At 58.2% G+C, this 14,630-nt stretch overlaps 1 protein-coding gene across 1 annotated transcript; it reads left to right on the top strand.

Moving 5' to 3' along the window:
• Positions 1 to 1,367: 1,367 nt before the first annotated feature.
• Positions 1,368 to 3,836, top strand: C1QTNF8 (C1q and TNF related 8; the record flags this gene model as incomplete). Its single annotated transcript, XM_079945447.1, is given in 4 exon segments — positions 1,368 to 1,431; positions 2,368 to 2,492; positions 2,495 to 2,573; positions 3,286 to 3,836. Coding segments are annotated over 4 exon segments (819 nt in total).
• Positions 3,837 to 14,630: the final 10,794 nt, after the last annotated feature.

Below are 14,630 nucleotides of genomic sequence, written 5' to 3'. Positions count from 1 at the left end.
TGAGGCCAGGCCCTGGTGTGGGCGTAGCCCACGCCTGCCACTGCCCGGGGGGCCCTGTGAGTCATTGCTGCCAGGGGGTTGGCATCACAGGGACACAACCCTTATCCACTGAAAGGCTGGGCTAATGCCGAGGGCCCCCAACACAGTGTCACGGCAGGCCTCTTGCCCCGCTGGGCACCGTGACCCTGGGAGGGTGCAGCGGGAGGTGGCGGCAGACACAGTGGACCTGGCCCGACGTTTCTCTCCCATGCTTCACCCAAAAGTCTCAGCCCTCCTGTCCCAGCCAGAGACAGGAGGGCGTCACCGTCACCAGGTGGGCTCAGCACAGGCATGGTGGTCTGTCTCCCCTGACTTTGGCCTCCAGCCTCCTCACCAGCCTCCCTGACTCCTCTCTAAGTCACTGCACCCCAGACAGAGGATGGCTGCCAGCTCATGGTTTCACCCTCAACTCCCCAGTCCCAGACACCCCAGGCCCTCAGAGCCATGCTGTGGCCCATGGGCTGTCAGGAGGATACTGGATCCCCTGTGGCAGGGCTGCACTGACGTTGCGGCAGGTGGCAGACTGGGCGGTGGGTGACAGGGCCACGTGAGCCTCCTGCCCGGGAGCTCTGAAGCTGACCTGAGGCCTGTTGGTCTTGGATGGCCCAGAGGGAAGCCATGGGCACCTGGGGCGGGCATGAAAGAGCTCTTTCATGGGCCACTGGGTAGAGATGCCGGAGACGCCAGGCAGGCAGCAGCACCTGATCATGAAATGGTAACAGGGAGGGTGGGGGTGGGTGGGGGTCTTCACAGCCATCCTGAGCAGGGCCAGGTGGCCAGGATGCCTGGGACCCCAGACCTCTGGGGGAACAAGGTAAGGGCCCCAGCAACACAGGCCTGTCTGTGGAGTGGGCTCCCCAGGAGATACCCACTCCTGTAAGGTTCCTCCACGGGAGGAATTCAGGAGGGTCTTGCAGAGTCCAATGGGGTTAGGGGGGTGGGTGAGGGTCTGCTAGGCTCTGAGGGGGAGGTGGTGGAGAGGAGGGCTCCCACCTGCCAGAGAAGCTCAGCCTGGGAGTGGGTCTCAGACCTACTATGTAAGAAGAAGGACCTCACCCTGGGCTGCAGTCCCCGAGGGCTTCCTGGAAGAGGGAGCCTGAGTCTTTGCTCAGCATGGCTAGGGTACAGGGAAGAGTGAGGATCCCGACCTCACACGCCTGCCCTTGCAGGAGACCAACACTGGCTGAGCCTCTCATATGTACATGGGGAAACCAGGGCAGGCAGGACCCACTTGCCAGGGAAACTGAGGCCCAAATGATGTGGGGCTCACCCAGGGCCCCCCAGCAGCTGCTGGTTGAGCTGGAAAGTGGAGCCTCCACCTGGCGCGGATGAACCAGGTGTCAGGCAGGGTCTCCCGAAGGAGAGGAGGTGGAGGCGAGAGGCCTAGGACTGGTAGGGCTTAAAGACCATCTTACCCACAGATGGGTGGGGGGCACATGGGGTAGCCCCCCAAGTTACCCGCAGGGGCCTGGCCTGGCCCACGGGAGGTCAGGATGAGGCTGCTGCCCTCTGCCAAGCTAGGCAGCCGGGCAGAAACTGCCTCATGTCTGACCCCAACCACCTGGGCCCCGGGCCCAGCCACCAGTGGGTGGGGTGCTGCCGTTCCCTGAAGCAGCCTAGCTGTCCCTCCCGGAGGGCTCTGGCCAGCCCAGGTCGGTGGGGGACTTAGAGGGCTGATTCAGAGCCCCCACCTCCATACAGTTCTCCCTGCATCTACCAGGTGCGGGGTCTCCAGCCATGGGGGGTTTGGGAACCGGAACTCCCCAACTATAGGCAGTTAGGGTGCCTGCCACTGCCCAGAGCTAAGGCCCTAAGGCCCCAGGAGGGAGGCAGCTATGGGGAGGAGAGAGCAGCCCCGGAGAAGGAATCTGGAAGCACCAGCTCCCATGGGGTGGGGCTGCCTTGGTCACTCCCTGGGGCTCTGGAAGGGCAGGTGTGAATGGTCCCCCGTGCTGGCCCCTCCGATCGATGGTGGTCCCCAGGTGCTGTGTTAGGGGGGATGCTGGGGCCACATCCAGGTCCAGGGGAAAGTGTGTGGGGATCCATTAGTGATGTCTGTTGGGGCAGGGGTCTGAGTGTCCAGGAGGGCTCTGCCAGGTGCCCTGTCTGGTGCAGGATGAGGCTCTGGCCACTCCCACTGCAGCCCCTCCAGGGGTCCCAACTGTCCATCCTCACCCAGGCAGCTCCCTGGTCCCACCAGCGCAGTCTCCCCCACACAAGGGGCACAGTTGGGCTGCTGCGGGGGTGGGGGCTCAGCAGGGGTGTCCCCTCTCCACTCCCCGTTTTCCTCCCCCATCCTCTTCCTCCCGTCCTGCCCTCCCGACCCAGCCTCTGCTCTCCTGCTCCTGCTGATGCTGCCCGCAGGGGCCTGGCCTGGCCTGGGGCCGCCCTGCTGGCTGTGTATGCACTGCAGCTGCCCACCCTGGCCCCCGGCTGCCCCCAGCCCGCATGCCCACACACCCGCATGAGCAACAGGGATGAGTGGGTGGGACTGCCCCACGTGCGGCCCACCATCGACATCTCGATCCTCAAAGGTGAGTGTTCCTGGAGAGGTGGCCCCACTGCCCCCAGCCCCGCAGGGACACTCCGCAATGAGGGGCATGGGAAGAGAGGCAGGAGAGCAGGGCGACGGCCCAAGGCTAGCTCTGGGAAGGCTGGGCCCCAGGGGGGCACACAAGGGCCTGCTCCCTGCTCCCCATAGCCGCCTCCTCCTGTGGGAACAGGGTGCCCTGGGGAAGGGGCTGTGGATTGGGGGAGATGGTGGGGGGGTGGGGGGGGTGGCAGGCGGGGCTGAGTTTCCTTCAATTCTGCTCCCCCACCCCAAGGGGAGGTGGGAAGGGGGTCTGGGAGCAGCGCCCCCTTTGAGAGGCAAGACAGGCTGAGCTCTAAGAGGGAGGCACCCTGAAGGCTGGACGGAGGCCACACTGAGGTTGGATTTGGTTACCAACTTCCCAGGCCTCTCCTCCTTCAAAACCCACTTCAGACACTTCCTCTGGCAGCTACTGGACACCCCATCGTCCCCGCCGTCCCAGCCATCCCCATGTGACCATCTGCACAGGCCTCAGAACTGCCAGGACCTCAGGGTGTGGCTTCTTTCTCATTGCCCCGTGGAGGGCGGGTTAGCGCCCACCTGACAGATGAGACTGAGGCTCACAGAGGTGAGGTCACTTGCAAGGCCGTGTGGCCAGAGAATCTGACCCTTGAAACCTTGACCAGGGGCTTCCCCTTACCCGCACCCCCTCACAGGTGAGAAGGGTGAAGCGGGGGTCAGAGGCCGCTCCAGCAGGAGCAGGAAGGAGGGCCCGCCTGGCTCCCGGAGCCTCCGTGGCCACAAGGGCCAGAAGGGGCAGGTGGGGCCGCCGGGCACCCTGTGCCAGCGTGCCTACGTGACCTTCTCGGTGGGCTGGCGAGAGGGGCTGCACAGCACCGATGCCCTCCAGGCCGTGCCCTTCGACACGGAGCTGGTGGACCTGGACGGTGCCTTCGACCTGGCCTCCGGCCCCTTCCTCTTTGCCGTGCCCGGCGTCTACGTCCTGAGCCTCAACGTGCACACCTGGAATTACAAGGAGATGTACCTGCGCATCACGTGCAACTGGTGGGCCGCAGCCGTGCTGTATGCGCAGCCCAGTGAGCGCAGCAGGTTGCAGACACAGAGCCCACTGCTGGCACTGGCCGCGGGTGACGCTGTCTGGGTGCGCATGTTCCAGAGGGATGGCGACAACGCCATCTACAGCGAGCGCAGTGACCTCTACATCACCTTCAGCGGCCACCTGGTCAAGCCGGACGCTGAGCTCTAGCAGTCCCCACGCCACATCCAGCCCTCAACGGCAGTCATTCCCGGAGCCCCGCAGCCCAGGACTGATGCCAGCTGAGATGGAGCACCAACTGCACGCAGACGCTGAGCTGAGCACAGGGCTGTGGCAGGAGCAGGACAGACCCGGGCCTGCCCTGCTGGAGATGACACAGACGAAGGTTTCACACCAAGACATTCAGGAAGCAGGCCCTTGTTCCGGGCACGTGGTGGGTGGGGGGTGGGGGGTGGGCCGGAGCATCTCCACACACGATGGAGTTTGCTCCCCTGGTCAAGCTACCTATTCTGCATATAAAGGCTGTGCCAGGAACCACTGCCATGGAGAGCTTTACAAAGCACCTATTGGGTGCCAGGCTGGTTGCTAGGGAGGCTGCAGGGTAGGGGGGGAAGGGGGTCAAGTGCAGATGCCGGCCCTCCTGGAGCCAACGCTAGCAGGAAGCATGATGGATTCTAGGGTGTTCGAGGGCAGCAGAGGCCACAAGACAGGATGAAATGGAGCAGGTTACGGTGCTAGCCCGGCCGGGACGGGTCTCGTCCTTGGTGAACATGCCACCAGCCCTGGTAGGCTGATTTTCTGGGGTTCAGCATCCCCTTGTCTGTCTGGAATGGGCTGGAAGGGGGAGGAAGCTCATACCTGGATGTGCACCTGAGCCCGGGGAGCCCCAGACCCCCACGGTGTCACCTCCTACTTAGGTGTGCTGATGCTGGGCCTGGCGGCAACGGGAAGTGACCAGGCTGGCCTCGTTCCTGTGGACGGGTGTGGGTGGACTTTGGCCATGCTCACTCCACAGGAAGCCCCTGTCCACCCCATAGTCGGAGCCGTCAGGCTACCCCACCCTCGAGCCCACTCTGAATCTTTCCTTTCCTGCCACGTGTCCTCCGGCCACTCTGGGACCTTCTGTCCAGCCCCTGTGGCCCCATCACCTGCCGCCTCCCCTCTGGCCCTCCCCTAGCATCCCCTCCTGCAGCTGCTCCCTTCCGAATGAGGAGTCTGGGCCAGTGAGGCTGCTGGGGCCCTGGCAAGAGCAGCGTCTGGAATCACCGGAGCCTGGCGAGCTGGCTGAGGTCCCGGGCCATGCAGAGGTGGCTGGAGTTGCAGGCTGGCTGGGCTGAGCAGGCCAGGGCCTTCCAGGTGCTGGACAGGCATGGGGGTTTCCACCTCAGAGTCCAGGCCCACAGAATGCCGGCCTGGCTGATCCTGTCTCCTCATCACGTCCTACCCCTGCCCCCACTCTTTCCCACCAGGAGCCCAAAGCATCCTGAGATGGATCTCTGACTGGCTGGGGGCCCCACATCCACCTGGCCCTGGCAGATCCTCTCCAGATCATCATCAGCTGATGGGGGAGGTGGGGAGGGGGTGGGGGCCCACTCATCCTTTTCACAAACAGGCACCTCCTTGTCCCCAGGGAGGGGACACAGCTGGGATCATAGTGACCCTCCCCTGCCACCACAGAACTCAGTTATCCCTCAGGAGCATCAACCCTGAGTGAGGCTGGAGCCAGGAATGTCCCACACCCACCCGTGAACAGCAGAGCCCACCCTCCCAAACACACAGGCCAGGCCAGGCCACGCCCTTGACAGGTGGGGAAACTGAGGCCTGGCAAGGGGTGTAGACCCCCAAGCCTGTGTGGGCTGGGAGCTGGTCCCCTCCATGGACTGGGCTGTCTCCCCTAGTATGGCCTGGGACAGTGGGGGAGGCAGGAGATGGGCCCCCACTGGGGAGAGGCTGCTGGGACTCCCTGTCTGCAGGGGGAAGGGGCTTTTTTTTTTAACATCTTTATTGGAGTATATTGCTTTACAATGGTGTGTTAGTTTCTGCTTTATAACAAAGTGAATCAGCTATACGTATATATATATCCCCATATCTCCTCCCTCTTGCATTTCCCTCCCACCCCTCTAGGAGGTCACAAAGCACCAAGCTGATCTCCCTGTGCTGTGCGGCTGCTTCCCACTAGCTATTTTACATTTGGTAGTATATATAAGTCCATGCCACTCTCTCACTTTGTCCCAGCTTACACTTCCCCCTCCCTGTGTCCTTAAGTCCATTCTCTATGTCTGCGTCTTTACTCCTATCCTGCCCCTAGGTTCTTCAGAACCTTTTTTTTTTTTTTTTTAGATTCTCTATATATGTGTTAGCATACGGTATTTGTTTTTCTCTTTCTGACTTACTTCACTCTGTATGACACACTCTAGGTCCATCCTCCTCACTACAAATAACTCAATTTTGTTTCTTTTTATGGCTGAGTAATATCCATTGTATATATGTGCCACATCTTCTTTATCCATTCATCTGTGGATAGACACTTAGGTTGCTTCCATGTCCTGGCTATTGTAAATAGAGCTGCAATGAACATTGTGGTATATGACTCTTGCTGAATTATGGTTTTCTCAGGGTATATGCCCAGTAGTGGGACTGCTGTGTTGTATAGTAGTTCTATTTTTAGTTTTGTAAGGAACCTCCATACTGTTCTCCATAGTGGCTGTATCAATTTACATTCCCACCAACAGTGCAAGAGGGTTCCCTTTTCTCCACACCCTCTCCAGCATTTATTGTTTGTAGATTTTTTGATGATGGCCATTCTGACTGGCGTGAGGTGATACCTCATTGTAGTTCTGATTTGCATTTCTCTAATGATTAGTGATGTTGAGCATCCTTTCATGTGTTTGTTGGCAATCTGTATATCTTCTTTGGAGAAACGTCTATTTAGGTCTTCTGCCCATTTTTGGATTGGGTTTTTTGTTTTTTTGATATTGAGCTGCATGAGCTGCTTGTAAATTTTGGAGATGAATCCTTTGTCAGTTGCTTCATTTGCAAATATTTTCTCCCATTCTGAGGGTTGTCTTCTCGTCTTGTTTATGGTTTCCTTTGCTGTGCAAAAGGTTTTAAGTTTCATTAGGTCCCATTTGTTTATTTTTGTTTTTATTTCCATTTCTCTTGGAGGTGGGTCAAAAAGGATCTTGCTGTGATTTATGTCATAGAGTGTTCTGCCTATGTTTTCCTCTAAGAGTTTGATCGTCTCTGGCCTTACATTTAGGTCTTTAATCCATTTTGAGTTTATTTTTATGTATGGTGTTAGGGAATATTCTAATTTCATACATTTACATGTAGTTCTTCCGTTTTCCCAGCACCACTTATTGAAGAGGCTGTCCTTTCTCCATTGTATATTCTTGCCTCCTTTATCAAAAATAAGGTGACCATATGTGCGTGGGTTTATCTCTGGGCTTTCTATCCTGTTCCATTGGTCTATATTTCTGTTTTTGTGCCAGTACCATACTGTCATGATTACTGTAGCTTTGTAGTATTGTCTGAAATCTGGGAGCCTGATTCCTCCAGCTCCATTTTTCTTTCTCAAGGTTGCTTTGGCTGTTTGGGGTCTTTTGGGTTTCCATACAAATTGTGAAATTTTTTGTTCTGGTTCTGTGAAAAATGCCATTGGTAGTTTGATAGGGATTGCATTGAATCTGTAGATTGCTTTGGGTAGTAGAGTCATTTTCACAATGTTGATTCTTCCAATCCAAGAACATGGTATATCTCTCCATCTATTTGTGTCATCTTTAGTTTCTTTCATCAGTGTCTTATAGTTTTCTGCATACAGGTCTTTTGTCTCCTTAGGTAGGTTTATTCCTAGATATTTTATTCTTTTTGTTGCAATGGTAAATGGGAGTGTTTCCTTAATTTCTCTTTCAGATTTTTCATCACTAGTGTATAGGAATGCAAGAGATTTCTGGGCATTAATTTTGTATCCTGCTACTTTACCAAATTCACTGATTAGCTCTAGTAGTTTTCTGGTAGCATCTTTAGGATTCTCTATGTATAGTATCATGTCATCTGCAAACAGTGACAGCTTTACTTCTTCTTTTCTGACTTGGATTCCTTTTATTTCTTTTTCTTCTCAGATTGCTGTGGTTAAAACTTCCGAAACTATGTTGAATAATAGTGGTGAGAGTGGATACCCTTGTCTTGTTCTTGATCTTAGAGGAAATGGTTTCAGTTTTTCACCATTGAGAACGATGTTGGCTGTGGGTTTGTCATATATAGCCTTTATTATGTTGAGGTAAGTTGGGAGGGGGCTTTCTGTCAGCCGCCCACCCCAGGGCCTGGGCCTGCAGCCTCCCTTGAGGGCTGTGACAGTCCCGCCGAGGCTGGATCTCGGCCAGCTCTGGACCAGGATAGGGGCTCCTGGCGTCCCATGTATGAGACCCTCGCATCCCCCGTGCAGGCCCTACAGCCCCATGAGGAAGCTGAGACTCAGAGGCGTGGGTCCCTGAGCTCAGGCCTGGGCAGAGCAGGCCTTTGACTCCAGACCCCAAGCACAGGCAGGGGTCTGTACCACAAGATGCATAGCATCAGGGTCTCAAAGGGATTCCTGCCCCCAGGAGCCCCAAGGCCCAACTAGGCCCAGCCGTGGCACATGGCAGATGGCAGCAAGACTCTGGGGGGCTTGTTACAGCCAAGGGGTCGGGGGTTGGAGTAGGACATTCTGACTGGTGAGGCCCTGGCCCTACTAGAGACTAGAGGGTGCTGGGTGGGACCTCGGGAAGCCAGAGGAAAGGCCGGGACCCCTCTCCCCCATCCACATCCTGGGACCTGGCCCCTCCCGGGATGCTGAGTTGGGCTGAGAAGCCTCAGGCTGCACTTTGGCCCTTTGGCCTGTGTCCTTTTATGGCTGGAATAGCTGGACACGCCCAAGGTGCTTGGCAACCATCAGGGCATCAGGAGCCACTTCAGAGCGCTAATGGGGGCCGTGGTGGCTGGGAAGGTTCCACTGTAGAGATAAAGGTGCCCGAACAGGAGTGCGGAGGGTTGGAAGGACCCCAGTGTCCCTCTCTCCTCCCGGGTCCTGGACTCCCCTGCCACCCTGACAGGGACCCAGACCCACTGCATGCTGCAGGCCAACCTGGCCGGGCAGGGCCAGGAGAGCAGCCCCTGTCCAGCAGCTTCAGACAAAGCCTGGGCTCTTTCTGGCTCCTTGTGTGGCCTCAGCTCCCCTGTCCGGTATCAGGGTACAGAGCCCTCCACGCTGCGCTGGGCCCTGAGGGTGCAGGCCGGGGTGGGCAGTCCCGTGAAGGCTTCAGACCCCATGGCTGCTCGGCCTCCCTCCCACTCACTCTGTCCACGGTGCCTGGAAGGGCGGTGCTGGGGCAGCTCGGCTGAGCCTCCCGGGACAGACCTGCTCCCAGCTGGCGACCCAAGAGAGCAGAGCAGGCCAGGCCAGAGGGTGTCTGACCAACTCCAAATCCAAGGCCACCCCCCATGCTCAGAGAACCAGGGGCAGGGTGGGGGCTCCCCTTAGTGTGGCTGAGAACCCCTCGGAGGCAGCCGGCCAGAGCCTCAGAGCACAGGGATGTGCCAGGGGACACTGTGGGTGGGTCCAGGGCAAGGCGGCGGTGCCTGCATCCCCCCAGCCCAGGTTTATTTAAAAACAGCGACTGAGAACAGGGTAGGATGAGGTGAAGTTGTTATCTCTGCAAAGTGATGGGCGGCCCGAGACTCAGAAATCCACAGGCCCAGGCTGCCGCCCTGACCGCTTAGGAGACGAGAAGGGAAATGGCCCCAGTCAGAGCAGCAGCCTCTAGGCACCCTCTGCGGGGCCTCGGTGCAATCAGGACTGGCCTGCTGCAGGAGAAGAAAGCTGGAAAAGACTAGAATACAGGGCAGCCTGAGAGATGGATCCTGCGGGAGCCAGTTTCCCATATCAGTTTATCCATTTGGTGGAATTCCAACAAAACACCCATTTTTAAAACTTGGGTGAAATTCATATACCATAAAATCTACCATTTTAAAGTGAACAATACAGTGGCATTTAGTACATTCACAACGTCGTGCAACCCACATCTCTATCTGGTTCCAGAACGTTTTCATCACCCCACAGAAATCCCGAACCCGCGAGCTGGCACTCCCCCCCCCCGCCCCCGCCCCCAGCCCCTGCTTTCTGTCTATGGATTTGCTGCTTCTGGACATTTTGTGTAAGTGGAATCACAAACTCTGTGGCCTCTCGTGTCCGTCCGTGTTGTAGTGTGTGCTGGCCCCTCACCCCTTGCCACGGCTGAGGGGCGCCCCACTGTGCGGACGGACCACGGTTTGCCTGTTCACCTGTTGAGAAACATTCAGGCTGTTCCCACCGTTTGGCTATTGTTTGTGCTACGATGAACACCTGCGTATAACACCCATTTTCTAACTTTGTAAAATAGTGTTGAAGGGCGCTTGGAGGAATGGGTAGGCAGGAGCCAGCTCAGTTCTGTGTGCTCTCTTGGACATGGAAACAGATTTGGAAGATATGGTGATGAGTGCAGTGACCACCAGGCAGACAACAGGAACCCCCAGAGGCCAGTCGCCCAGGGGGACAAGAGCCCGAGGTACAAGCGGGGTTGGGATGAGGGGGCATTTGCGTTCAAGGGTCACCTCATGGACTAAAGCAGGTATCAGTGAAGTAAAGAGTTGTCAGCAATATAACCATTAAAAATATGTGGGACACACACAACGCACAACAGCCAAAAAGTGGGAACATCCAGGTTATCTATCGATGATGAACCAATAAAGTGTTGTTGGTCCCTCCATACACATTTTATGGAGTGTGTATTGTACCACAACTAAAAAATACGTGGGAATATTTAGCTAATTTCTGGATGGGAAAGACATATTTTTTTAAAAAAAGGAGGAATTTCCCAAGCAGAAGAGGGATAGGTTTGATTTTGTAAAAATAGAAAATGTTGTTCTACATCAGTCCTGAAGCCAAAACTCATGACGCTAGGAAGTGCTCCTGCCTTGGGGAGAGCAAGGGTGGGGTTCCTGCCTTCTAATGAGCCCCCAGATGGACGGAGAAATCTTGAGAGGACAGGAGATTCATCCGTGAGGGAAGGAGTGCTCCTTCTATACCGACCACCAAGGGCATCGCGTCCAGATATTGTTTCCAAGCTGCCTGATCACCACCATCATCTGTGTCCCTCAGGGAACCCGTGGGCCAGGCCTCGTGGGCCCCAGCAGGGTGGCTCCAGAGGACACATGGGCAGACAGGTCCACAGTCCAGAGGGCCGAGAAGGCCGCAGCCATGGGTCAGGAGAAGGAAACCCAGCAGCACAGCTCAGGGGAGCCTGGGTCCCCTCCCCTTTGCATCAACAGCTTCCAGATCCTGCCTGGTCCCAGGCACCCCTCAGCATGGCCCCTGGGGGCTCAGCTAGGAGGGAGGGTGGGAGCCGGGCTCCAGTGTGGGGAGAGGTCGGGGGACCCTGGAAGCTGACCCTCATCCTAGGGCCGCCCTCTCAGGCCTGATGACCACAAGGGCACGGACCCCTACGGACCAGGCCACCTTTCAGGTGCCCAGCAATGGGAGCCTGGCAGCGTGTGGGAAGGGGGAGGGGAGAGGGTGGGCACTCCGTCCCCAGAACGGCTGCTGCCTTCGGCTGCAGGAGGGCCGTGGGTCTCCTTGTCCTGAGAGCCCCATCCCCCACCCGCCAGGTGGTAAAACTACCCACCCACCACTCTGCAAAACATCCTTTAATTAAACCCTCCTCAAACTGCCCAAACGGAGGGGATACCTGTTTCCTGGGGGGCGGGGGGTGGGTGGGACAAGTGGGGGGCACGGGGAGCCACTCGGGGTGGGAGCAGAAGGGAATCATGGCCAGTCCCCACTGCCCAGCGCCGGCCCCTGTGGATGGCACCAGGAGGACCATGCCCTCCCCCTCCTGGGGTGCCCCGGTGCCCACACCCACAGGCCCAGCGCCCTATACCCCGCAGCCACGGTCAGCTGTCTGTGCAGATGCCACGGAAGAGAGTGGCTGAGAAAGGGCCTCAACCCCCCTCCCCAGAGGCAGGGGCCAGGGGAGGGAGGTTTGCTCGGGCAGAGACCCTGCTGCCCCCAGTGTGGGGACCCACGCAGGTGGAGCCCCCAGACCCCCATCAGTGCAGATACAACAAATGCATAGCTGTCACCACCATGTCCAGATATGCAGCCTGAGGGAGTGGGGAGGGGGTGGGCCTGGGACAGGGAGGAGCAAGGGCCCTGGAGAGGGGTGAGAGCTCGGGGAGGGAAGGACGGAGACGGGGACCCCAGTCAGGCTCCTGGACAGTCACTGGACCTTCAAGGTAAGGACCCCAACTGGACAGAGCCGCCATCACTCAATTATCAATCATCACATCAATCACTCAGTTATTCATTCAGCAAACACACTTCAGGTTCATGGTGGCCAGACCAGCCCTCAGGAGCCAGGATAGCATGGGCCAGTCTGCACAGGACAGCAGCGGAGGGGAGGCAGCACTTTAGGGCTGGGATCCCCCATCAGCCAGGATGGAGCGGGGTCATGGACCCAGTAGTCTCTCCAGGTCCTCAGCCCACCCAGTCCTTGAAGTCCAGGGTTCTGCTGGGGCCCTGACAGGTGACCAGCCAAGACCCTATTCTCAACGTCGATCACCTCCCTGACACCCCCAAAGGGTGTCCCAGCTCTCAGCCCCCAGATTCCTGTGGGAAGTTCTTCCTGGTGTCTACCCACGGTCTCCCTTCCTCCTGTCCCAAAATGCCCAAGAGGGTGGGCCCTTCCTGACCCTTCCTTGGGGCCCTACCCAGGGCACCCCTCACTCAGCCCTCAGGGTGGGCCAGCCTTGGTCTCCCTCACTGTGGGGCTTCAACACCGGCTCTGCCTGTGGGGGCTGCGCCTCTGTCACCCACCCCTCCCACCCTGCACCCCCCCTGCCTGGCAAACAGCCCCCCCCATCCCGATCCCAGAGGAAGCCTCACCCTGCCCCACGGGCCGGATTTCCTGAGTAAGGTCACTCTGGGAGCCACTGGAGCCCAGTGGCCAATAAAACCCATCGATGCGGAGAGAGAGACAGTAAAGCAGGTCACCCCCCGAGGGCACTTGCTCTCCCCGCCCCCTGCCCCACTCAGGGCCTGTGGACCCGGGACCTGCAAGCAGTGTGGTGGCGGCTCTGTGGTCCCCGCAGCTGTGCCCAGCCTGTGCTGGGTGCGGAGGGCAGTGGCCAGTCCAGGCTGCATCCCCAGGCCCACCGTGCCATGTCCACGGTTCCCTGGGCTTACGTTTCTCCTGGAACACTCCTGTCCCCGCTTCCCTACAGGCTCTCAGCAGTGCCTAGTCCTCACTTCCTCCCATTCGGTGTCCCACCATGGCCAGTCCTGGTCACCAGCTCCCACCCGGACCCAGGGTCCATGGGCTGCCTGGAATCAGCTCCTCCACTCGCTGGGTCCATCAGGCTCTGGGCACACACACAGGCACACACATGTCTACACATGCACTCACACACAGGCACACACACTCACAAGCAGACACATGCACACGCATACACACCCACACATTCACACATATATACACACAGGCACATGCACGCACAGAGGCACATACACACACACACTCACACACAGGCACACATGCACACACACTCACGCCCCTCACACCCATCACAGGCAGGACTGGTCAGGTTGCTGCTGGTGTCTGCAGTCCCCACACGGGCACTCTTGGCTGGAGCTACCCTGGGGAGGGAGATCAAGATGCCAAATCAATTGGGAGAAATTGACCTGGGCAGATATTTCTGAGCCATCTGCTTGCTCCCCCAAATTATTCTGAGTGGATGCACTTTGCATCCGAACCCAGGGGTGGTGGGAAGTGGTTGGTTGAACGAACCTGTTTCTCCCAGGCACCCATCCCTCCCTGGGATGCTGGTCCCCCTAGGGCCGGGCAGGGGTGGCTTTAGTCACCCCCACCCCCAAGACGGAGCCCAGGAGTGGCAGAGACAGCCTGGGGCTCAGGAGGCAGCCGTGTTCCCACTTGATCAGGGATGGGGGCAGGGGCCCCAAATGAGCCACCCACTCCCCGCACCCACCAGCCATGGAAGAATCAGATGCATCCCCTGCATCCTCCGGGGCCAAATCCTAACCCTGCCACCCCCAGGAGGCGAGCCGGGACAGCCCCAGCCCTGTCGTTCCTTTCAGCTGGCTTGTGTACTCTTTCCCCTGCCTTATCATCTAAGTGTCCTGCTGCCCACTTCCAGCTGGGTGTTTGCCTACCCCCATCCAGCCGAGTATGATCCACTTGCTCTGATTTGCACTGGCTTCAATCGGCTCCAGGGACAATATTTGCTCTGGGAAAGAGTCAAACATTTATTCTCTAATTTATTCAGGGAGCGGTTGTCAAACACAAGCGCCCTTATTATGTGATCTCGTTTCCAGGGCTTGGCCTCTGTCTGGGGTCCGTGCCGAGGCCCAGGTAGCGCTGACCCAGGCTTTCCCCTGCTCAGCACGGCTCTGCCTGCTCCCCGCACCCTCCTGGTGTCGGCATCCTGCTCTGGGACAACTGAGGACAACTGAGTTGGGGGCGGCACTGGGCAGGGCTGTCTCAGATGGGGGCTTGCGGGTGAGTGACCCCCACATTCTGGCTCTTCTCCTTCCAGCCTCGCAAAGAGGCCCAAGCACCAGGGAGCCCAAGGCCTTTCCCAGCGAGGCTGCCAGGGCATCTTCTCTGGGACCCGTTTTCGGGCCTGGGGGGTGGGAGGAGCGCATTTCTCGGGGGTGGAGAGGACAGGAAGCCGAATTCCTCTAGGGTCTGGCATCTGCATACGCCTCACTCGGCCTGGCCTCTCCAGTCTGCTGTTTGCCTTGGGAGGCCGCTCCCCCCACTGCTGTCTGGCTATTTCTCCTCTTCTGCTCCAGTCCCCCTCCTTCTCTGGGAAGGAAAGCAGAAGAGGTGGCAGTGGGTTCCTGTACCCTCACCTGCCCCCGCTCCACACACCCAGGACGGCCTCTCCCGGGGTCCCCTCCCGCGGCCTCCACGC

This window comes from Stenella coeruleoalba (genome assembly GCF_951394435.1).
Source record: "Stenella coeruleoalba genome assembly, chromosome: 15".
Lineage (NCBI taxonomy): Eukaryota > Metazoa > Chordata > Mammalia > Artiodactyla > Delphinidae > Stenella > Stenella coeruleoalba.
The sequence above is the reverse complement of the archived record's forward strand: the minus strand, read 5'-3'. Positions and strand labels throughout refer to the sequence as shown.